This window comes from Artibeus jamaicensis, unplaced genomic scaffold (assembly GCF_021234435.1).
Source record: "Artibeus jamaicensis isolate MK-2021 breed Jamaican fruit bat unplaced genomic scaffold, CSHL_Jam_final scaffold_847, whole genome shotgun sequence".
NCBI classification, from domain to species: Eukaryota; Metazoa; Chordata; class Mammalia; order Chiroptera; family Phyllostomidae; genus Artibeus; species Artibeus jamaicensis.
In genome coordinates, this window is record NW_026522057.1 from 15,057,229 (window position 1) to 15,073,004 (window position 15,776).

Here is a 15,776-nt window from a genome sequence, read left to right on the forward strand (position 1 = left end):
CCTATTCGTACGGGGCTGTCCTTAGACCTTATACCTGAGGCTTCACTGGTTCCTGCCCCCTCGGATCTGAGCTCTTCAGCAGAAGAGCCTTAGAGCCGCCTTTGCGCTCACCTGACCCTTCCCGGACCAGACCTGTTTGTTTGGGAATTGATGGAGAGAGCCGGACCCCAGCTTCTCACCTAGTCGCCAGCCCCAAAGTCTTGCGTGCGGGTCACTAAGCCAGCCCTGTGGGAAGTTAGGGCCCCAAATCAGAGGGCCAAAATCAGGTTTTCTGTAAATCATGCACCAATACTAGTCCCAACCCTCCGCCAATAACTGGAAAAGACAGGAGGAGTGTCACAAGGGAACTTTATTGAGAGGAAACATGGTCACACCCAGCAGACATGCTTTCCCTCTCATTCCGGGTCTCTCTCTCTCTCTCTCTCTCTCTCTCACACACACACACACACACACACACTCTTGTCTCCAGCCTCTGCCACACGGTCCACTTCTCTGCCACAAGGGTGGGACACTCCTCAATTCCTAAGATCCAGAGGCAGCAGGGGCAGGAAGGAGTCAAGAGGGAGAAGGAAATGACCTGGTTCACGGGTGGGGTCTCAAGGAGCAGGTACAGAGACCAGGGCTGGGTGAGCGCCCAGCAGCGCCAGAAGAGTGGGATCCAATGGTTCCAGGAGGCCCCGGCTCCTCTGGTCCCTCTCTATGGAGCTTCTCTGAGCTGGGGCAGAGCATTTAGGGAAAGGGGTCGGGCCTCCCACCCCATAGTAGTCCTCTCTGCTAGGGGTGGGGGACCGGAGTGAGTAGGGCAGGGCAGGGCAGGGCAGGGAGGGTAGCAGTGTGGTTCAGCTCTGGGGCTCCTCTGGTGCTTCACCCGCCTCTTCTCCAGCACTGTCGGCCGTCCACAGAGTCAGGTTGTCTCGAAGCAGCTGCATGATGAGAGTACTGTCTTTGTAGGAGTCCTCACTGAGGGTGTGCAGGTCAGCCATGGCCTCATCGAAGGTGGTCTTGGCCAGTGAGATGGCCTCCTCAGGGCTGTTGGCGATCTCATAGTGGAAAACAGAAAAGTTCAGGGCCAGGCCCAGGCGGATGGGGTTGGTGGGTGGCATCTCCTTCTTGCTGATGTCCATCGCCTCCTGGTAGGCTGACCGGGCAGAGTCGATGATACGCTTCTTGTCGTCACCGGTGGCCACCTCGGCCAGATATCGGTAATAGTCACCCTTCATTTTCAGGTAGAAGACCTGGCTTTCGGCATCACCAGCCTTCTTGATGAGGTGGGTGTCCAGAAGGCCCAGCACAGTGTTGCACACGCCCCGGAGCTCAGTCTCCACCTTCTCCCGGTACTCTTGAACCTCTGGGCCTTTCTCCTCTGAGCCTTCCTCATTGCTTTTCTGCTCAATACTGGACAGGACCCTCCAGGCAGCCCTCTGGCCACCCACCACATTCTTGTAGGCCACTGACAGCAGGTTTCGCTCTTCGCAGGAAAGCTCCTCACCCTTTTCCACAGCGCTTTTCATGAAGGCTGCCATGTCCTCATAGCGTTCAGCCTGCTCTGCCAACTTGGCCTTCTGGATTAGACTTGCTCTCTCCATGGCTCTGGGGACAGACAGACAGGCGTTGGGCTAACTGGCTGCCTCAGGATCAAGCTGGGTTCTGTGCCTCTCCAGTTCCCTGCCTGCCTTTTGGCTGAACGGCCTGGCCCAGAGAAGGGTGGGGAGGGAGGGGCAAAGGGCGGGACTGGGGACCTGGACCTCCCTCTCTCTGCTCTACTCACACCCTTTCCGGCTTCCTTAAAGGTAAAGGGCTGGGATGTGGGGTGAGTCATCCGGACAGTCAGCAGGAGAATCTGGGCGTTGGCCCCACCTGCACAAGCACCTTTCCAGGCTCTATTACATAGGTAGCTGCCCCAGTTTCTCCAATCATATTCCCCTTCATGGTGTCCTTCCAGGGGCTAAGGATGGCTTCACCACCTGGCTGTGTCAGCCTAGCCAGACCCCATAAACCCAGGTGCAGGAGGATGGTGTTCCTATTCCTACTAGATAGGTTCTCCCCTTGGTTTAGGTGAGATCATTCATGTTTAGGTAGGTCTCTGCAGTTTCCCAAGCACCTCCATATCCGTTATTAATTTAATCCCTACTGTGTCTCTGAGGTGAGCAGGAATGTGATTACTACCCTACTTTAGAGATAGGAATACTAAGGCTCAGAGAGGGATAAGATTTGCCCAAGGTCACACAGCTACTAAGCCCCCTGCATCCTACTTCCTTTGGTTTCTCTCCCATCAAGGCCTTGGACTTGTGAGCTCCAGGATGTATTTAGAAGTGATAGCCAAGCTTCTTGAAATGGTTCCATCCCCCATCCTCATTCTCCCTTAGGGTCATGTCCCCTCTGAGCTCCCAGAATGCACAGGTGGCAGTTTTCAGGGTGCCACTTAATGAGGTGTTTAATGAGCAGCCTCTGACGCTCCAGCCCAGCCACTGTAATTAGTCACCCAGTAGGTTTGTTGGACACCTTTCCCATCGCAGCACAATTTTCCCTTTTAAGTTGGTGGCCTGTTGCCACTTGTTTGAGGACTTACCCTCTGGCTCTCCACACCAGGTCACCTGCCCCCTCCAAGTTGCCAGCCATCCTGTATCAGTGGGGCTCACAAGGGGTGGGAGCCCAGCTTGCTGGCTGCCCCACTTTCCTGCCTGACTCAGCTCACCTTCTGTCAGAGGCTGGGAAGCAGGCCACCTGGGTGCTCAGCCCAATTTCGTTCCCCAGGGGGGACGCTAGCAACTGGGGAGAGAGATGGGACTAAGAAAAAGGAGGTAGTGATGACACACACCATTCTGTTTTATGGGGCAGCAGTCCCAGCTGAGCATTGCCTCCCATAGCCTGCCTCTCAAAATTTCTCCTGCCCCTTCCCTTTGACCATGGCCCACCTCTGACCTGTGTCAGAGGCCTCAGAGATGGAGAGATGTCTGTTGCCAACTTTCTGTCCCTGTTAGCTGGGGCACTGTCCTTGTGCAGCCAAGAGTTATGTTGGCACTGTGCCCATGCAGGTGGGTTCCTGCTTATCTGCCCAACCCCTAGCTAAAGCTCAGGTGGGGCTCAGGGTGGGGCTCTCCTTACCGGGATCCTGCCAGCTTAATCCTGGAGCCAGGACCAGTTCACAGGCCTGTCCCTCCCCGAGTCCGAGTCCATGTCCATCTTGGTGTGTGAATACCCATCCTCCCCTTCTGGAGAGAGGGAGTCTTAGGCCCAAGGAAGAGCTCTGCCCCTTAGGAGGAAAAGTAGCGACATATCTGGGCTGATGCTACAGGTTTCCCAAGGAAACAGAGGCAGATATCCTGAAGGCTTTGCTCAAATCAGACAGAAAAAGATGGGAAGGAAATACAACTTACAGAGGGCATCTTTAAGTAGTGACACTGTGAGTGATTGTTTTCCCTTTTTGTATTCTCAAGTTACCAATCACGAATGTGCAATATTTTTCTGAGAGACAGAATAGCCAGTATCTTTGGAATCAGACCAGCTGGGTTCAATTCTTACAAGCTGTTGTAGCCTGTGCCAAGTGACTTCACCTCTGTGGGCCTGTTTTCCTAAGTGTAAAATGGGGCTTGTTGGGAGGATTAAATTAATTGATGGAATGCACTTAGTTGAGTGGATGATAGCTATTATTATGTGAAAAAAATCCAACCAACTTTATTATTCTAAGCATATACACTCATAGCATGAACATGGAACGGGGGCCTCTGAAATGAGGAAGGACCGAATGGAGCCTGCTCAGCTGGGTGCCCACGTAGGAAAGAAGATGGATCAATGGTCAGATGTGCTCACTCCACACTGCCTTCTCCTTCTCCATCTTGGACATTCCTCCAGCACTATGCAGGGCTGTGGGCCCTCAAAGACCTTCCTTTGAGTAGTCACCCAGTCCAGGCTTTCCAAGTCATGGTGGAAAGCTGGAGATCCCAGAACAGCATAAACCTGGGAGGCAGGGTTTGGCAATTTTGGAGCTATTTCTGTCTGTAGGGAGTGAGCATGCCCCTTTTTATCACTCAAGCCAGGAGGCCTCGTGGCAGGTGGCACCAGCAAGCTCCATGCCCTCAACACAGATGGGAAGCCCCTTCGCTCCTCTCTCTCTGCCCTGTTGAATCTGAGAGCCAGGCAGCCTGACATCTCCGCTGCCCGCTCTGGCCTGTTGATCCTGACTCAGTTCCTGTCTCGGGCACCTCCCTTTGCCTCCAGGCCTCCATTTCCCAAGTCCAGAAGCCCAGGCAGGCGGGAGGGAGCAGGCCCCAGCAGGGCACAGAGTTCCAGTCAGCTGTCTGAGTCAGCAGCACAGGAGCTGGGGCTGCAGCCCAAAGGGGCTTTCCTCATCCTGCCTACTACCTCCCACCCTTCTGTATAATATCCATTCTACCAGCAGGCTTATGGTCTCTGATCCCCTGGACAACCAATCTTTCTTAGCTGTTAAACAGGCGTTGAAGGGTTATGGTACAGAGAAAGGCAGAAAGCAACTACCGCATTTTGTCGTGTTATAATATGCACTTTTTTGCCCAAATTTTTGAGGGAAAAAATAAGGATGCCCACTATATATGGGTAGTACCTGAAATACCTTTTATCTGTTCTTGAGTTTTGTAACTATTTGTGACATAAAATTTCTTGTACCATAATATGTTAAAAAATAAATGCTAAAATTCCTTTATAGTACAAAAAATACAAGTATCTAAATAAAAATAAATAATTGAATTAAAATATTGAAACAAAAGATTTTTTTTCCTGGAAGTTTGGGCCAAAAACGTGGGTGTGCATTATACATGGGAGCCTGGTATACACAGAAAAATACAGTAGTTTCTGCCTATATCCACTGAGAACAGGATTAGGGCTCTGATTGCAGCAGGAGGGACTCTGGTTAAGATTTTGGGGAAAATTTCCTAGGAAATTCTTCCAGTCTTAGCAGGATCGAACTAAATAGGTGACTATAGAACCTACAGCATCTTCTCCCCCTGGCTGGTTGTGAACCAGAGAGTTCAGTTATCCAGCCAAGAGTTCATTCCACTAGTTGTCTTTGGTGTGTGGGGGGGATTAGATTACTTTGAGTCAGCTATCCTGACACTTTTCCTCCTTAACATACTACTGTTAAAAGTATCCCACATTTCCTAGACCAGTCCAGTCTAGGACATGGTGTGGAATTTTCAGAACAGAATGTAATGAGTTCAGGGCGTGAGACTGCATTCCAACTCTGTTATAAGGCCTTGGGCAGGTTCCTGGCTCTGAGCCTCAGTTTCTCTGTTGATGCAAGGAGGTCCTGAAGACCTAAGCCCCCTGCTGGTTGTGAATGACATTCTTTAATTGAAATTCTTCTCAGAATTTCTCCTTCTGAGAAGCAGCCCTATTCATTCCTTGGGTAGTGCAGAAGGGTCAGAGGTCAGGTTCAAATCCTGAATTTGCTACTTTATTGGCTGGGAGACCCTGGGCAACTCCTATGCCTTCCTTGAGCCACAGTTCTCTAATTTGTAAAAAGGCTTCCTTATAGCTCACGTGAGAAAACAGGCCTGGCACTTGGCAAGTCCTTGCTAAATGACTGCAGTAGTTATTTATTTTTATTTTATTTTATTTTTTAGCTCTCGGAACACTGTGTGCACATCTTGATGCGGGGAGGCAGCTGGGAGGAGGGAAGGCTCCATGAGAGTGTTACTCTGGGCTGGGCTCAGTTCAGGGGTGTGACAGCCCCAGACTGGAGTCAAACCCTCAGTCACAGCCTAGGCTGGGACCTTTCAGAGTTCAGAGGTCAGCTAAGGCTTGAAGGTCTCTGGAACTGAGACCAGGAGTTCTTGAAGGGGCAGAGTGTAGAGAATGCTGGTCACTCTTCCTGTGTCACTTCTGGCTTTGCTGTGCCTTTTTAAAATCTCCAAATAAGCCCTGGCTGGCGTAGCTCAGTGGATTGAGCCCGAGCCTGCGAACCAGAGTATCGAAGTTCAATTCCCAGTCAAGGCACACACCTGGGTTGCAGGCCAGTTCCCAGCAGGGGACGCATGAGATACAACCATACATCGATATTTCTCTCCCTCTCTCCTTCCCTTCCCCTCTAAAGATAAATAAATAAATAATCTTAAAAATAATCTCCAAACAGCACCGACCAACTGCAACAAAGCTGGCAGCTGTGAGCCAGCAGTTCTCCTGCATATTCATTGCAGGCCCCACCCCAGACCCCAAAGTAAAGGTGGCACCAGCCAGCCAAGGGTACGTCAAGAAGAGGGACATCTTTATTTTGGTTTAAAAAGGTACAGAACAGCAGACAAGCAGCCCCCAGCTGTGGGTCCAGCAGATTTCTGAAGCTTACCCTGGTTTCCTTTAGTTCCTCTGAAGAACAAGGGGCAGTCCAAGCTAACTCAGCCCCTCAGTGCCTGGAGCAAAAGGTACAAGAGTCCTCCTTGCAACCTACCTACCCTGGTGCTGGGGGGTGGAGGGGGCCGTGGGAACAGTGTCAAACCAGTTGTGCTTAAAACAGTTACCAAACTTGTTCAGCAGCGTCATCAACCATCAACACCCCAGACAGCTCCTGAAGAAACCTGCTCAGCTCGACTATGGCTATGTCTGATTCCAGGGGGAAGGGAGGCAGGCTGTAAGACAAGATTCCTAGAGTCTTGACACCTTACAAATCAGGGGAAGAGAAAGTAAGGTGGAAGAGGGGAGGGCGAGTTTCAGCATAGTATTATATACCATTATGCTGACAGCTGCGCTATGGCTTTTCTACACTCTGGCCGGCATGGAGCAGGAATGGGGGCAAAGAGGCCAGCCCCTGCCCCCTGTGGGGGGACTCTAGAGTACACATGTGTGGGGCAGGCTTGGGGGTAGACCCTGTAGGCACAGATGGTGGCAGATGGGCCACAGGTTAGGCAGGTAGAGGTGCCGGGTGCCTGGCTCCCCCCAGGCCACTCCTGGAGAGGCAGAGAGCCGCAGTCCTCAGGAGGTCCTTAAGCCCCTGCACATACTGGAGATCCCGGACAGGACAGCAAAGAAGGAGAAGAGAGAGGGTTAGCGGGATTGGAAGGGAGGAGGAGCCCTGCAGGGGCGCCACAGCACCTGCCTCTTCCCACAGGTGGGCCAAAACTCCGCAGCAGGCAACGAAGCAGGAGAGGAAAAGGGCAAGTGAAAGCTCGGGAGGGACAGAAAGCCAGGACACAGTGTTAGTGATCAAGGGCCCCTGCACACCAGGACACCACCAGAACAGGCCCGAGCACCTCAGCAGGTATGCCATCCTTTCTCCAGCCTCACCCTTTACCTCCTGTGCCAGTTGGAGAGCTGCTGTGTGCGAAGCTACTTCCTCATCTGCAGTGGGGCTGGGCTCTTAGCCCTAGCCCCACACCCCCATCCTTCAGCTCTGAGGGCAGCCCTCAGGACCCTACCACTGCCAGCATACACACCACACCACACACCAGACAGATGAACGGGCTCCATGAGGTTGGTGAGGCATGCGATGAGGATGAGATGGATGTGTAAGGGGAGTAGGCAGTGCTGGCTGACAGGGGATATATGGTCTTACCAGCTAACCCTCTGCAAAGAGGACTGTTAGCTCCCCTCAGGCTGTGCAGGAGATGGCAAAATCCTGACAGGTGTCCTCCTGGAGGAGATACCAGAGAGGTGGGCCAGTGTTACCAGGTGTCTGGCTGGGCTCTGCTGCCCAGATGGGGGTGGGGACCAGGAAGGTGCTGGCTCTCAAACTGCAATCTACCGTCTCCTGAACATTTTCTTAGCCGAGCAGTCACTGGGTATCAGAGTAAAAAGACAGCAAGGAAGAAGGGTTTGGGGGTCTCCAAGACCCTGAGGCAGGGGAAGGCACAGGGGACGGAATGGCCTCTTCTCACTCGCCTATGGGGCCTAGCTGCCTCTATTCTGCCTCTAGTAGACAGACTCCAGCCAGGAGAGAACTTTAGCCGGGTTGATGGGCTGCCTGCCCTCTCTCTGTCACCCCAGGAAAGATCGAGTTTGACTGAAAGAATAGACGGCTGCCATTTGAGGCCTCAGCAAAGGATGAGCAAACAAAAACCGACCAAAGCAAATCAACTCTTAAAAACAAAAATTTTATTACAAGCAGAAAAGAATACTGGCTTAAATAAAAGGCAGATGGGAGTCCCTCCTCCAGCCAGTTTCCTCCCCACCTCCCAGCGCTACTGCAGCTTGGCTCAGGGCACTGAGGCGGGGGCAAAGTTGTTTGTCCAAGATGGGACCCTTGCTGGCTGCCATTTCTCAGCAGCCTGTGACCCACTAGCCTCTGGAACAAGGAAGGGCAAGATGAGGGGACTTCCTATGTCACTTTCCAAGGACCTCTGCCCACTTGAAGGGCAAAGGAGGGGGACAGAGGGACATTTCCTATCTATTTTGACAAGAAACTATAGCTCCCAGCAGAGGAGGGACATCCTCTGAGTCTCTGGCCTAGATTTAGGCCAATCTTCAGTTGCCTCAGCCCTGCTCCTTTCTTCCTTTTCTGTGGACAGAGGCCTCCAATTGGCAGAGTTTCCCTGTCCCCCAGCCCCTAGCACTGGGTCCCATACTCAGGGTTTGGAGGAGGGGGTGTGGCTTGTAGGATGGCAGCCGCTCCCCACAGCCATTACCCCATCCACCACACCCAGCCTCGGCCTGTCTAGGCAGATCCCAGCTAGATGCCTCACCTGAGGCCTGGGTGGCAGGGGTGGGGTAGGGCTTGGCTGAGTCCCTAGCCACTGCCTGTCTGAAGTCCCTGAAGGAGGGAAAGGTAGCAGGACAGGGGCTGAGCCACAACAGGAGCCTAGGGGTCTCTAGTAACCAATGTGCATGTTCCCTGTCCCCATGGTACATGCTGCTCCTGCTGTTGCCAGCCTACACTGGAGGGGGATGGCAGGGAAGGGGGCAGCCCAGGGCATGTGGGAAAGTGGGAGCCAGCCACATTTGTACAAGGGCTAGCGTGTGTGTGCACGCATACACACTCATTCACAGCCAGAAGGTCTCTAGCAATAAACTTATTAAAACCAACTTGCCTTCCGATAACCCTTAAGCTGGCACTACACAGTCAGCAATTTGGCTTTTCTTCTTCTTCCATTTAAAAATGCTATGTAGAAAAGAGGTCTATAAAATTGTGCAAAATACCCAGCATTAATAAACCCGTTTCAAGTATTGCCAGCATGAGTATAATCTACCCATCCCAGATTTGACTTGGGAGAGAGATGGGGGCCAAGCTGGGATCCCACAGAGAATCCTCCATGGGCAGATAAAGGGCAAGGCCCCCCACTTCCTAGTGTGCCACCCAGGAATCATATAGGAGCTGAGGTCTCTGGATGCCTGGCTGGCTGGTTTGGCTTCCTCTGACACAGGCTGCCCCTCTACCCACCTCCCAACTCCACCTTCTCTACCTAGAACCCAGCTCCATCATACCAGCCAACTCCATACAAAAACAAAAACAAACAAAAAAAAACTGAAGAAAAAAGAATGATCATCACAAAAAAAATGAAGGAGCTCGCAAACCAAAGCAGCCCAAGGAAGCATCCTCTCCCACAGCCCATGGTCCAGGGCCAACTGCTCATGGGCCGTGCCTCACCCCAGGACCCCGGCTCAGTCAGGCTCAGCAGCTTCACCAAATGGGAGGCATCACACTCAGTCCACACCCTCACTCACACAGGGCTCGCCCTGGCACAGAAACTTGGCGTGGTCCTCTGGGTGGCCTGGCCCTGGTCTCTCTATTCTGTCACTCCTGCCACTGATCAGCTTTGGCGGGGAACTCAGGCCCATGGTTGTGGGAACCTGGGTTTGGGGAGCAGAGGGTACAGCCATGGAACAGTGTAGGGACAGCCACGCAGGGTGGGAAATAAATACGAAAAGACTTGAGTCTTTGCCAGGTCTGCTTCGCTTGGGTGGAATGGGGAGGGTCCCAGCAGGTGTGGAAGGTGGCAGGTGATTGCAGAAGGGCAAACAGGCCAGCAGGTGGCAAGGTTCAGGGGTAGCCTCCTACCATGCTGGCATCAGGCTTGGCTCCGCAGGCTGGATCGTCACTTCTGATGGGTGAGGGCAATACGGTGTCAGACTGCACAAATCCCCTCCGGTCAATCAGGCTTCCAAAATACAAGGGGGACATGTGAGGGCCCTGCCTGACACCAGAGTTCCAGATGGTGGCAGGGCTGGGGGGGGTCCGGCAGGGGGAGGCTAGATGGCAGAGTTCACAGCCTGGCCAGGGGAAGTCCAAGCCTTAGAAAGTCTGAAGAAAAGACAGCTGTCCTTCCACTGGGGATCATGACTCCTCCTTTCCAAAAGGGCCCTCTCTGCACTCCCGGTACCTAGCCTTTGGCCACAGAATTTATTCAATGATCATTCAAACTGATCCACCCTTCTGTGTGACTGCCAAGAAGCCAACCTTTGAGTTTGGGGGAAAAGTAAGGATGAAAGCACATTTGGAGATAGTGCAATTCCTATCATTTATGCCCCGGGCAGGATTGGTGGGAGGTGAGGGGGACAGTGTGGGAAGTCTTGTTCCCAGTGTCCACTGTGATTTAGCTCCTTGTCTGGCACTCTGGCGCCCCCTGCTGTCAGGACGGATGGGGCACTTCCTAGCAGGGATGAACCACCCAGGCTTTCTTCCCCAGAGAGAATGGAGGCCCCACCCAGTCTGGCCAACAGCACCAGAAGGGCAGTGTTGCTCATGTGTGGCCAAAACATGAATTGTGGTTATCCCTGGGGAGTAAGATTACATGTGAGATCTCATATTCTCCTTTTATTTAATAAATTCATATGTATATATATATATTCATTCCAGAGAGAGGGGAAGGGACGAGAAAAAAACATCTATTGGTTGGTTGCCTTCCTTATATGCCTGACCCAGACCGACCAGGAAACAAACCCTCAACCTAGGCATGTGACCCTGACCGTGAACCTGCAATCTTTTGGTTTACAGGATGACACTCCAACCAAATGTACCACGCTGGCCAGGGCATCTTCTTTATATTCTGTACTTAAATTTTTTCTACAATGAGCATGTGATTAAAAATTAAAACTCTCCATGGCACTCCTTTATGTGACTAATGCACTCAGGGCATTCAGCAGGGGATGGTGGATAGAGAGGACTGTGATGTAAAGCGAGGTCTGCTGATTCTAGAGCCTCTTTGAGAGGTATGAACTCATAGGGTTACCCCATCTCACCTGGGAGGCAAGGGGCCGCAGAGCACAGCACAGCAGTTGGTGATAACACTTTTATGGCTGTAGGGATTGACAGAGGCTTCACCGCCCCTCTTACTGGACCATGAGCCTTTGATCTGCAAGCAGGAAGGAAGTCTGGGTCAGGTAACTAACTCCCTTTGCTCTTCTAGAAGGAAAGTCTAGAGGCAGGGGAAAACTGATGAATTCCAGCTGATTTCTGAAACCTATTCCAGCTAGACTATTGGAGGGGATACATCTTTAACCCAGGCCATTCAGAGAGAATGTGGGGGACTTCTGGACGCTGGGGGCACCCAGCAGAGAGAAGGAGGACCCAAACGAGACAGAAGAAAGAATAGAGCCAGAGAAGCCTCCAAAAGAAACATTTTGGGTGTATCCTTCCTTCTTTGGCCAGTCACCTAAGAGGAGGGCAAGACAGGGCTCAGGCTGCCTGACTACGAATACTGGCCCTCCCACTCACTCACTACATGATCCTGGACAGAGCACCTCTTCTCTGAATCATTTGAAAAATGGAGAACTCTCTGATACCAACTCTCTGAGAGCAATGTTGGGGCATCAGATGAAATCTTGCCCATCTCTAGCTCTGTGAAGCTGGCTATCAAAGGCACTGAGAAGTTTAGCAGTGAAGGACTCTTGCTTGACCTTAACCCATAGATTTCCAAATTTATTTGGCTATATCAGTCCTCTTGGCTTAACCCCTAGTGAGATCCTACAGAACCAGCACCCAGGAAACCACCTTGGGAGATGCTGGCTGATGTCATTTCTACTCTATACCAATCGCCCAGCACACGATACCTCATCATGCATGTTAAGTTTTGTTTCCCCAAATGAGAAGCTGAGATCAAGAAATGTATTGTTGGTTGATGGGCCTCTTAGTATCAGATGGCAACCCTGGAATGGGTGCTATCATTTGCTTTTATATTGTTTGGGAGAACGGGAAGGGGAGGTCAGGCCCCTGGCCCAGGGCTGGGCACAGAGTGAGTGCTCAAACAATGCTTGTTGGCGGGGGTTCTGTAAGACAGCAGGCAGGGAAGGTAGATGGAAACTCATGGTCCTGTTCTGGCTGACCCCCTCACTAAGAAAGCCTCAGGGAGCCCCAAGGATACCTGAGAACAGTTATATCTCTGCTGCCTGTAAGTAAACAGTGAGCATGGGTGAAACTCTGGCTCTATTCCTTCCCAGCTGCCTGACCTTGGGGCAAGTCACTCAGCCATCCAATGGAGAAAAAGCATCCCTATTCCTTCTGCCTCGTAGTTGGCAAAGGATTCAAAGAGATGATGGGAACTGAAAGAACTCTGGAAACAGTGACATGCTGGCCAAATGTAATGGCTGTTGCGGCATGAGTGCTGCTTCTGTGGGGTGAGGGAGGAAGCATCTAAGGGGCCCTGGGAACCTGCGCCAAGGGGCCAAGGCATGTGGGGGCTTCAGACACCAGCACTGGGTCTCCCAGGGCCAGGCCACGAGCACTGAAGGAGACGCCTGGCTGCCTATCACCTCCACCCATGTCTCTGCAGCAGTCTGAGAGTTGGGGATGCACTGCTGCCCTGCCAGCTCCCCCAGCCCTGTCTCCTGCCCAGGGTCCTGCACAGAAACGAGGGGTTGCTCCAGCCCTACTCACGTCTTCATTAGTTGTCAAGTTGGAGGCGACGAGGTAAGTGTGAAACCCTGAGAGGCCCAGGATGGACCAGATGGAGAAGAAGCAGATCACCAACTCCAGCACAGTGAGCAGAGCAGTCAAGGACCCAAGCTGGGATCAGAGCTGGGAGCCTCCCCATGCCTGGGATCTTGTCACACCCAGCCTTTCTCACCTACCTTTTTCCCAGAAAGGAAATGAAGTGTGTAACCTTTCTATGACCCAGTCACCAGTTCTCAGCAGCACCACCTCCTGAGCCCCAAGAAGGGTTTGGGAGCTTGTCTCAAGAACAGGATGAGCCCAGAGTGATGGACATGAGGTGGTTCAGGGAGCCTGGTGTCTTAAGGGAAGACAAGAACTGTGCCCCTGAGAGTTCTCAGCCACCCCATCCCCACAACAGTCCATTTAGGATCAGCTCAAGCCTGGGTGTGAACAGATGCTGCTGGTATATTGGATTCTAGAGGACAAACATCATCTCTACACTCTTCTCCTCTTTACAGGATGAAGTGTGGGGACCTGCCCCAGTGAGGGGGTCTCAGTTCCCACCAGGGCATCCACTAGAAGACAAAAGGCAAAGGATATCTTGCTGGTGTCTCCTTCAGAGTGGAGAGGAAGTTGCTTCCCTGAGAGCCTGGGGAGGAAGAAATAGGAAAGGATACAGCTCAGAGGGACGGCGACCACAGCCCTTCAGCCTGGCTGAGCTTGCGGGCCTGCCCTCTGCTCCTCCGCAATCCCACTGCCCACTCACGCAGCGTTAGATGGGTGACCACGCAGGCGAAGATGAATGCCGTCAGGAATGAGAGGGAGAGAATAAACGCGTAGAAGAAGCGGTAGTTCCGTCTCCCCACACAGTTGCCCACCCAGGGGCAGTGATGGTCGAACCGTTCTGGAAAAGGGCCAGAGGGGACAGGTTAGCACAGGGCTGGCCTGCAGTCAGCACAGGTGTTCAGAGGCCTCACCAGGGCTGGGGCTTTCCTACTCCTCGCTCTCCACAGCAGCTCTCAGTTCTTCAGATGCTCCCTGCATTTTTCTGGTCCTTTGAATACAGGGTCCGCTGCCCACACATTCTTCCCCATTTCTTTCCTGGTGAAGAGTAATTCCTCCTTCATGTCTTGGCTATAAAGCCACTTCTGAAAAAGTATTCTCTGACCCCAGACAAGGCAAGGGTCCCCTGTTTTCTGGGCACTTATCTTTTGAAGCACTTTGCTCATGGTGTTTACATACTTATTTACAATTAGTGAACAGGCCAGTTCCCCCAGCTTGATTTAAGCTCCATGAGGGGGCCTGTGTTGGCTTCACATTGAGCTGAATCCAGGGTTCAGCAGTGGCTGCTACGTGGAAGATTCACTAAAAGTATTTGTTGCCTGGCCTACGACCCCAGCCTAGATGACAACCAATGATCCCTGTACCTTGAGCTAAAACTAGAAGCCCAGGGAAGGGCTAGGCCACTATGTAAATAGTGGAGAACTGGCATCAGAGGACTGATCTCACACTGGTACCACGCCCTGGGGGTAGGGTCACACCCGGACTGGTGAGAAAAGTCCCCTGTGGAAATATGGGTCACAAGCCCATTGCAGGCCTCACACCAAGGCCAGCACCCTTTGCAGGGGGCGGGCGGGGCAGATTCTCATGGATGAATGATGCCCACTGAGTCACCCACTTCATTGCCTGCCATCATGGGGTGTTCCCCACTGTTCTCTTGCTCAGGGAATGCTGAGCCAGTGTGATGAGCTCACTGCCCTGGAGACTGTGCACAGTCACCATGGCTTAGGTCACCTGGGTCCTCTTGCATAGCATTTCCTTTACGACACCCTCCCAGGGGCACACCTTGGTCCCTATCAGGGCTTTCCACCCTCTGGAGAGCAGTGAGAGGGGACAAAACAGCCTCTGGTTACCCAGAAACCACTGCAGCTGTGGACTGGCATCTTAGCTTCCAATCCCAGCTACATCCTCTCCACAATCTATTCCCAGGTTCTTGTCTCTCCCAAACCCTGGGAATCAGATCAGTCTTTTAATACGATATATCACTCCCTTTTTGGACCAAACAAATCTAGAATGTTATTGCTCCAGTCTCTGGTTCCTGGGACCTTGGACCTACTGAGGATGAGGCTCAGGCCTGGGAAAGAGTTCAGGGCCTCCCTGTGTCTGCCCCACACTTCAGAACTGGGGGAAGGAATCCACCAATCCTGGGCTGAAGCCAAGACACCACTGGTCACACTCAGGTTCCTCTTCAGTCAGAGCACACCTGAGTGAACCAGGCTTCCTGCCCAGCCCTGGATACTCCCAACACACTGCCCACCCACTACAGGAGTGATACCCCCGTCTCCAAGTCTCCCTCTCTCTCAGGGCTTCCCACACCCTTCCCTTAGGCCCCTCACTTACCCACACAGTTGTCACAGACACTGCAGTGTGAGGTCCGGGGTGGCCGAAACATCTTGCAGGTGAAACAATACTTCAACTTCACCATTTGCCCATTAATCATCACCTCCCGGGTCCGCGGGGGTGGCCGGTAAGTGGAGCTGCCTGTGTTGTCTGGGGGTGGGAGGAGAGAAAGTTGGGGGATGTCCAAGCCTGGGGTCAGAAGCCCCAGCTAGGGGGAAGCCACTGCTGCCTGGCTGGGGCAAGAGAAGCCTCATAACTTTCCGGGGACCAAATATTAGGGTAAAATGCTGCCGAAGGTGGGGACAAATATTAAGAACTGCTGCCACTTACTGAGACTGTAATGAGCTTTCTACACCTGCTCACACACAGCTGGCCTCACACAACTCTGATAAGGGCTATCAGAGAAGGAGGCCGGTAGGGCTTAGTGAGGTTTATTTGTATCTGCTCAAGTCTAGACGCAGGTTTCAATTTCCAGGCAGTTCCGGACACAGAGGGACAAAGTAAACAAGGCTATGAGCAAACAATCAGATCTAGAATTGAGGATATTGACAAGACTACTATCCTGATCTCCAACAAAAGTCAGTCACTTTCAAAAAGTCAGGGGCCT

At 52.4% G+C, this 15,776-nt stretch overlaps 1 protein-coding gene across 5 annotated transcripts in view; it reads right to left on the reverse strand.

Annotated features, from left to right (window-relative positions):
• Positions 1 to 331: 331 nt before the first annotated feature.
• The window catches only part of LOC119042213 (14-3-3 protein sigma), a 35,458-nt gene continuing 20,013 nt past the window's right edge, over positions 332 to 15,776 (reverse strand). For 3 of the 5 annotated variants that reach the window (XM_037135884.2, XM_053660699.1, XM_053660700.1), the window contains 8 exons: positions 15,170 to 15,319; positions 13,536 to 13,673; positions 13,370 to 13,418; positions 12,773 to 12,875; positions 11,140 to 11,252; positions 9,959 to 10,058; positions 2,696 to 2,769; positions 332 to 1,590 (listed from right to left, as the gene is read on the reverse strand). In XM_037135884.2, the coding sequence (XP_036991779.2) occupies positions 840 to 1,590; positions 2,696 to 2,769; positions 9,959 to 10,058; positions 11,140 to 11,252; positions 12,773 to 12,875; positions 13,370 to 13,418; positions 13,536 to 13,673; positions 15,170 to 15,319 (1,478 nt within the window). In that variant the 3' untranslated portion in view covers positions 332 to 839. Of the gene's footprint in view, positions 1,591 to 2,695; positions 2,770 to 9,958; positions 10,059 to 11,139; positions 11,253 to 12,772; positions 12,876 to 13,369; positions 13,419 to 13,535; positions 13,674 to 15,169; positions 15,320 to 15,776 lie in introns of those variants that run through there. The other 2 variants (XM_053660701.1, XM_053660702.1) reach the window with 2 other exon arrangements.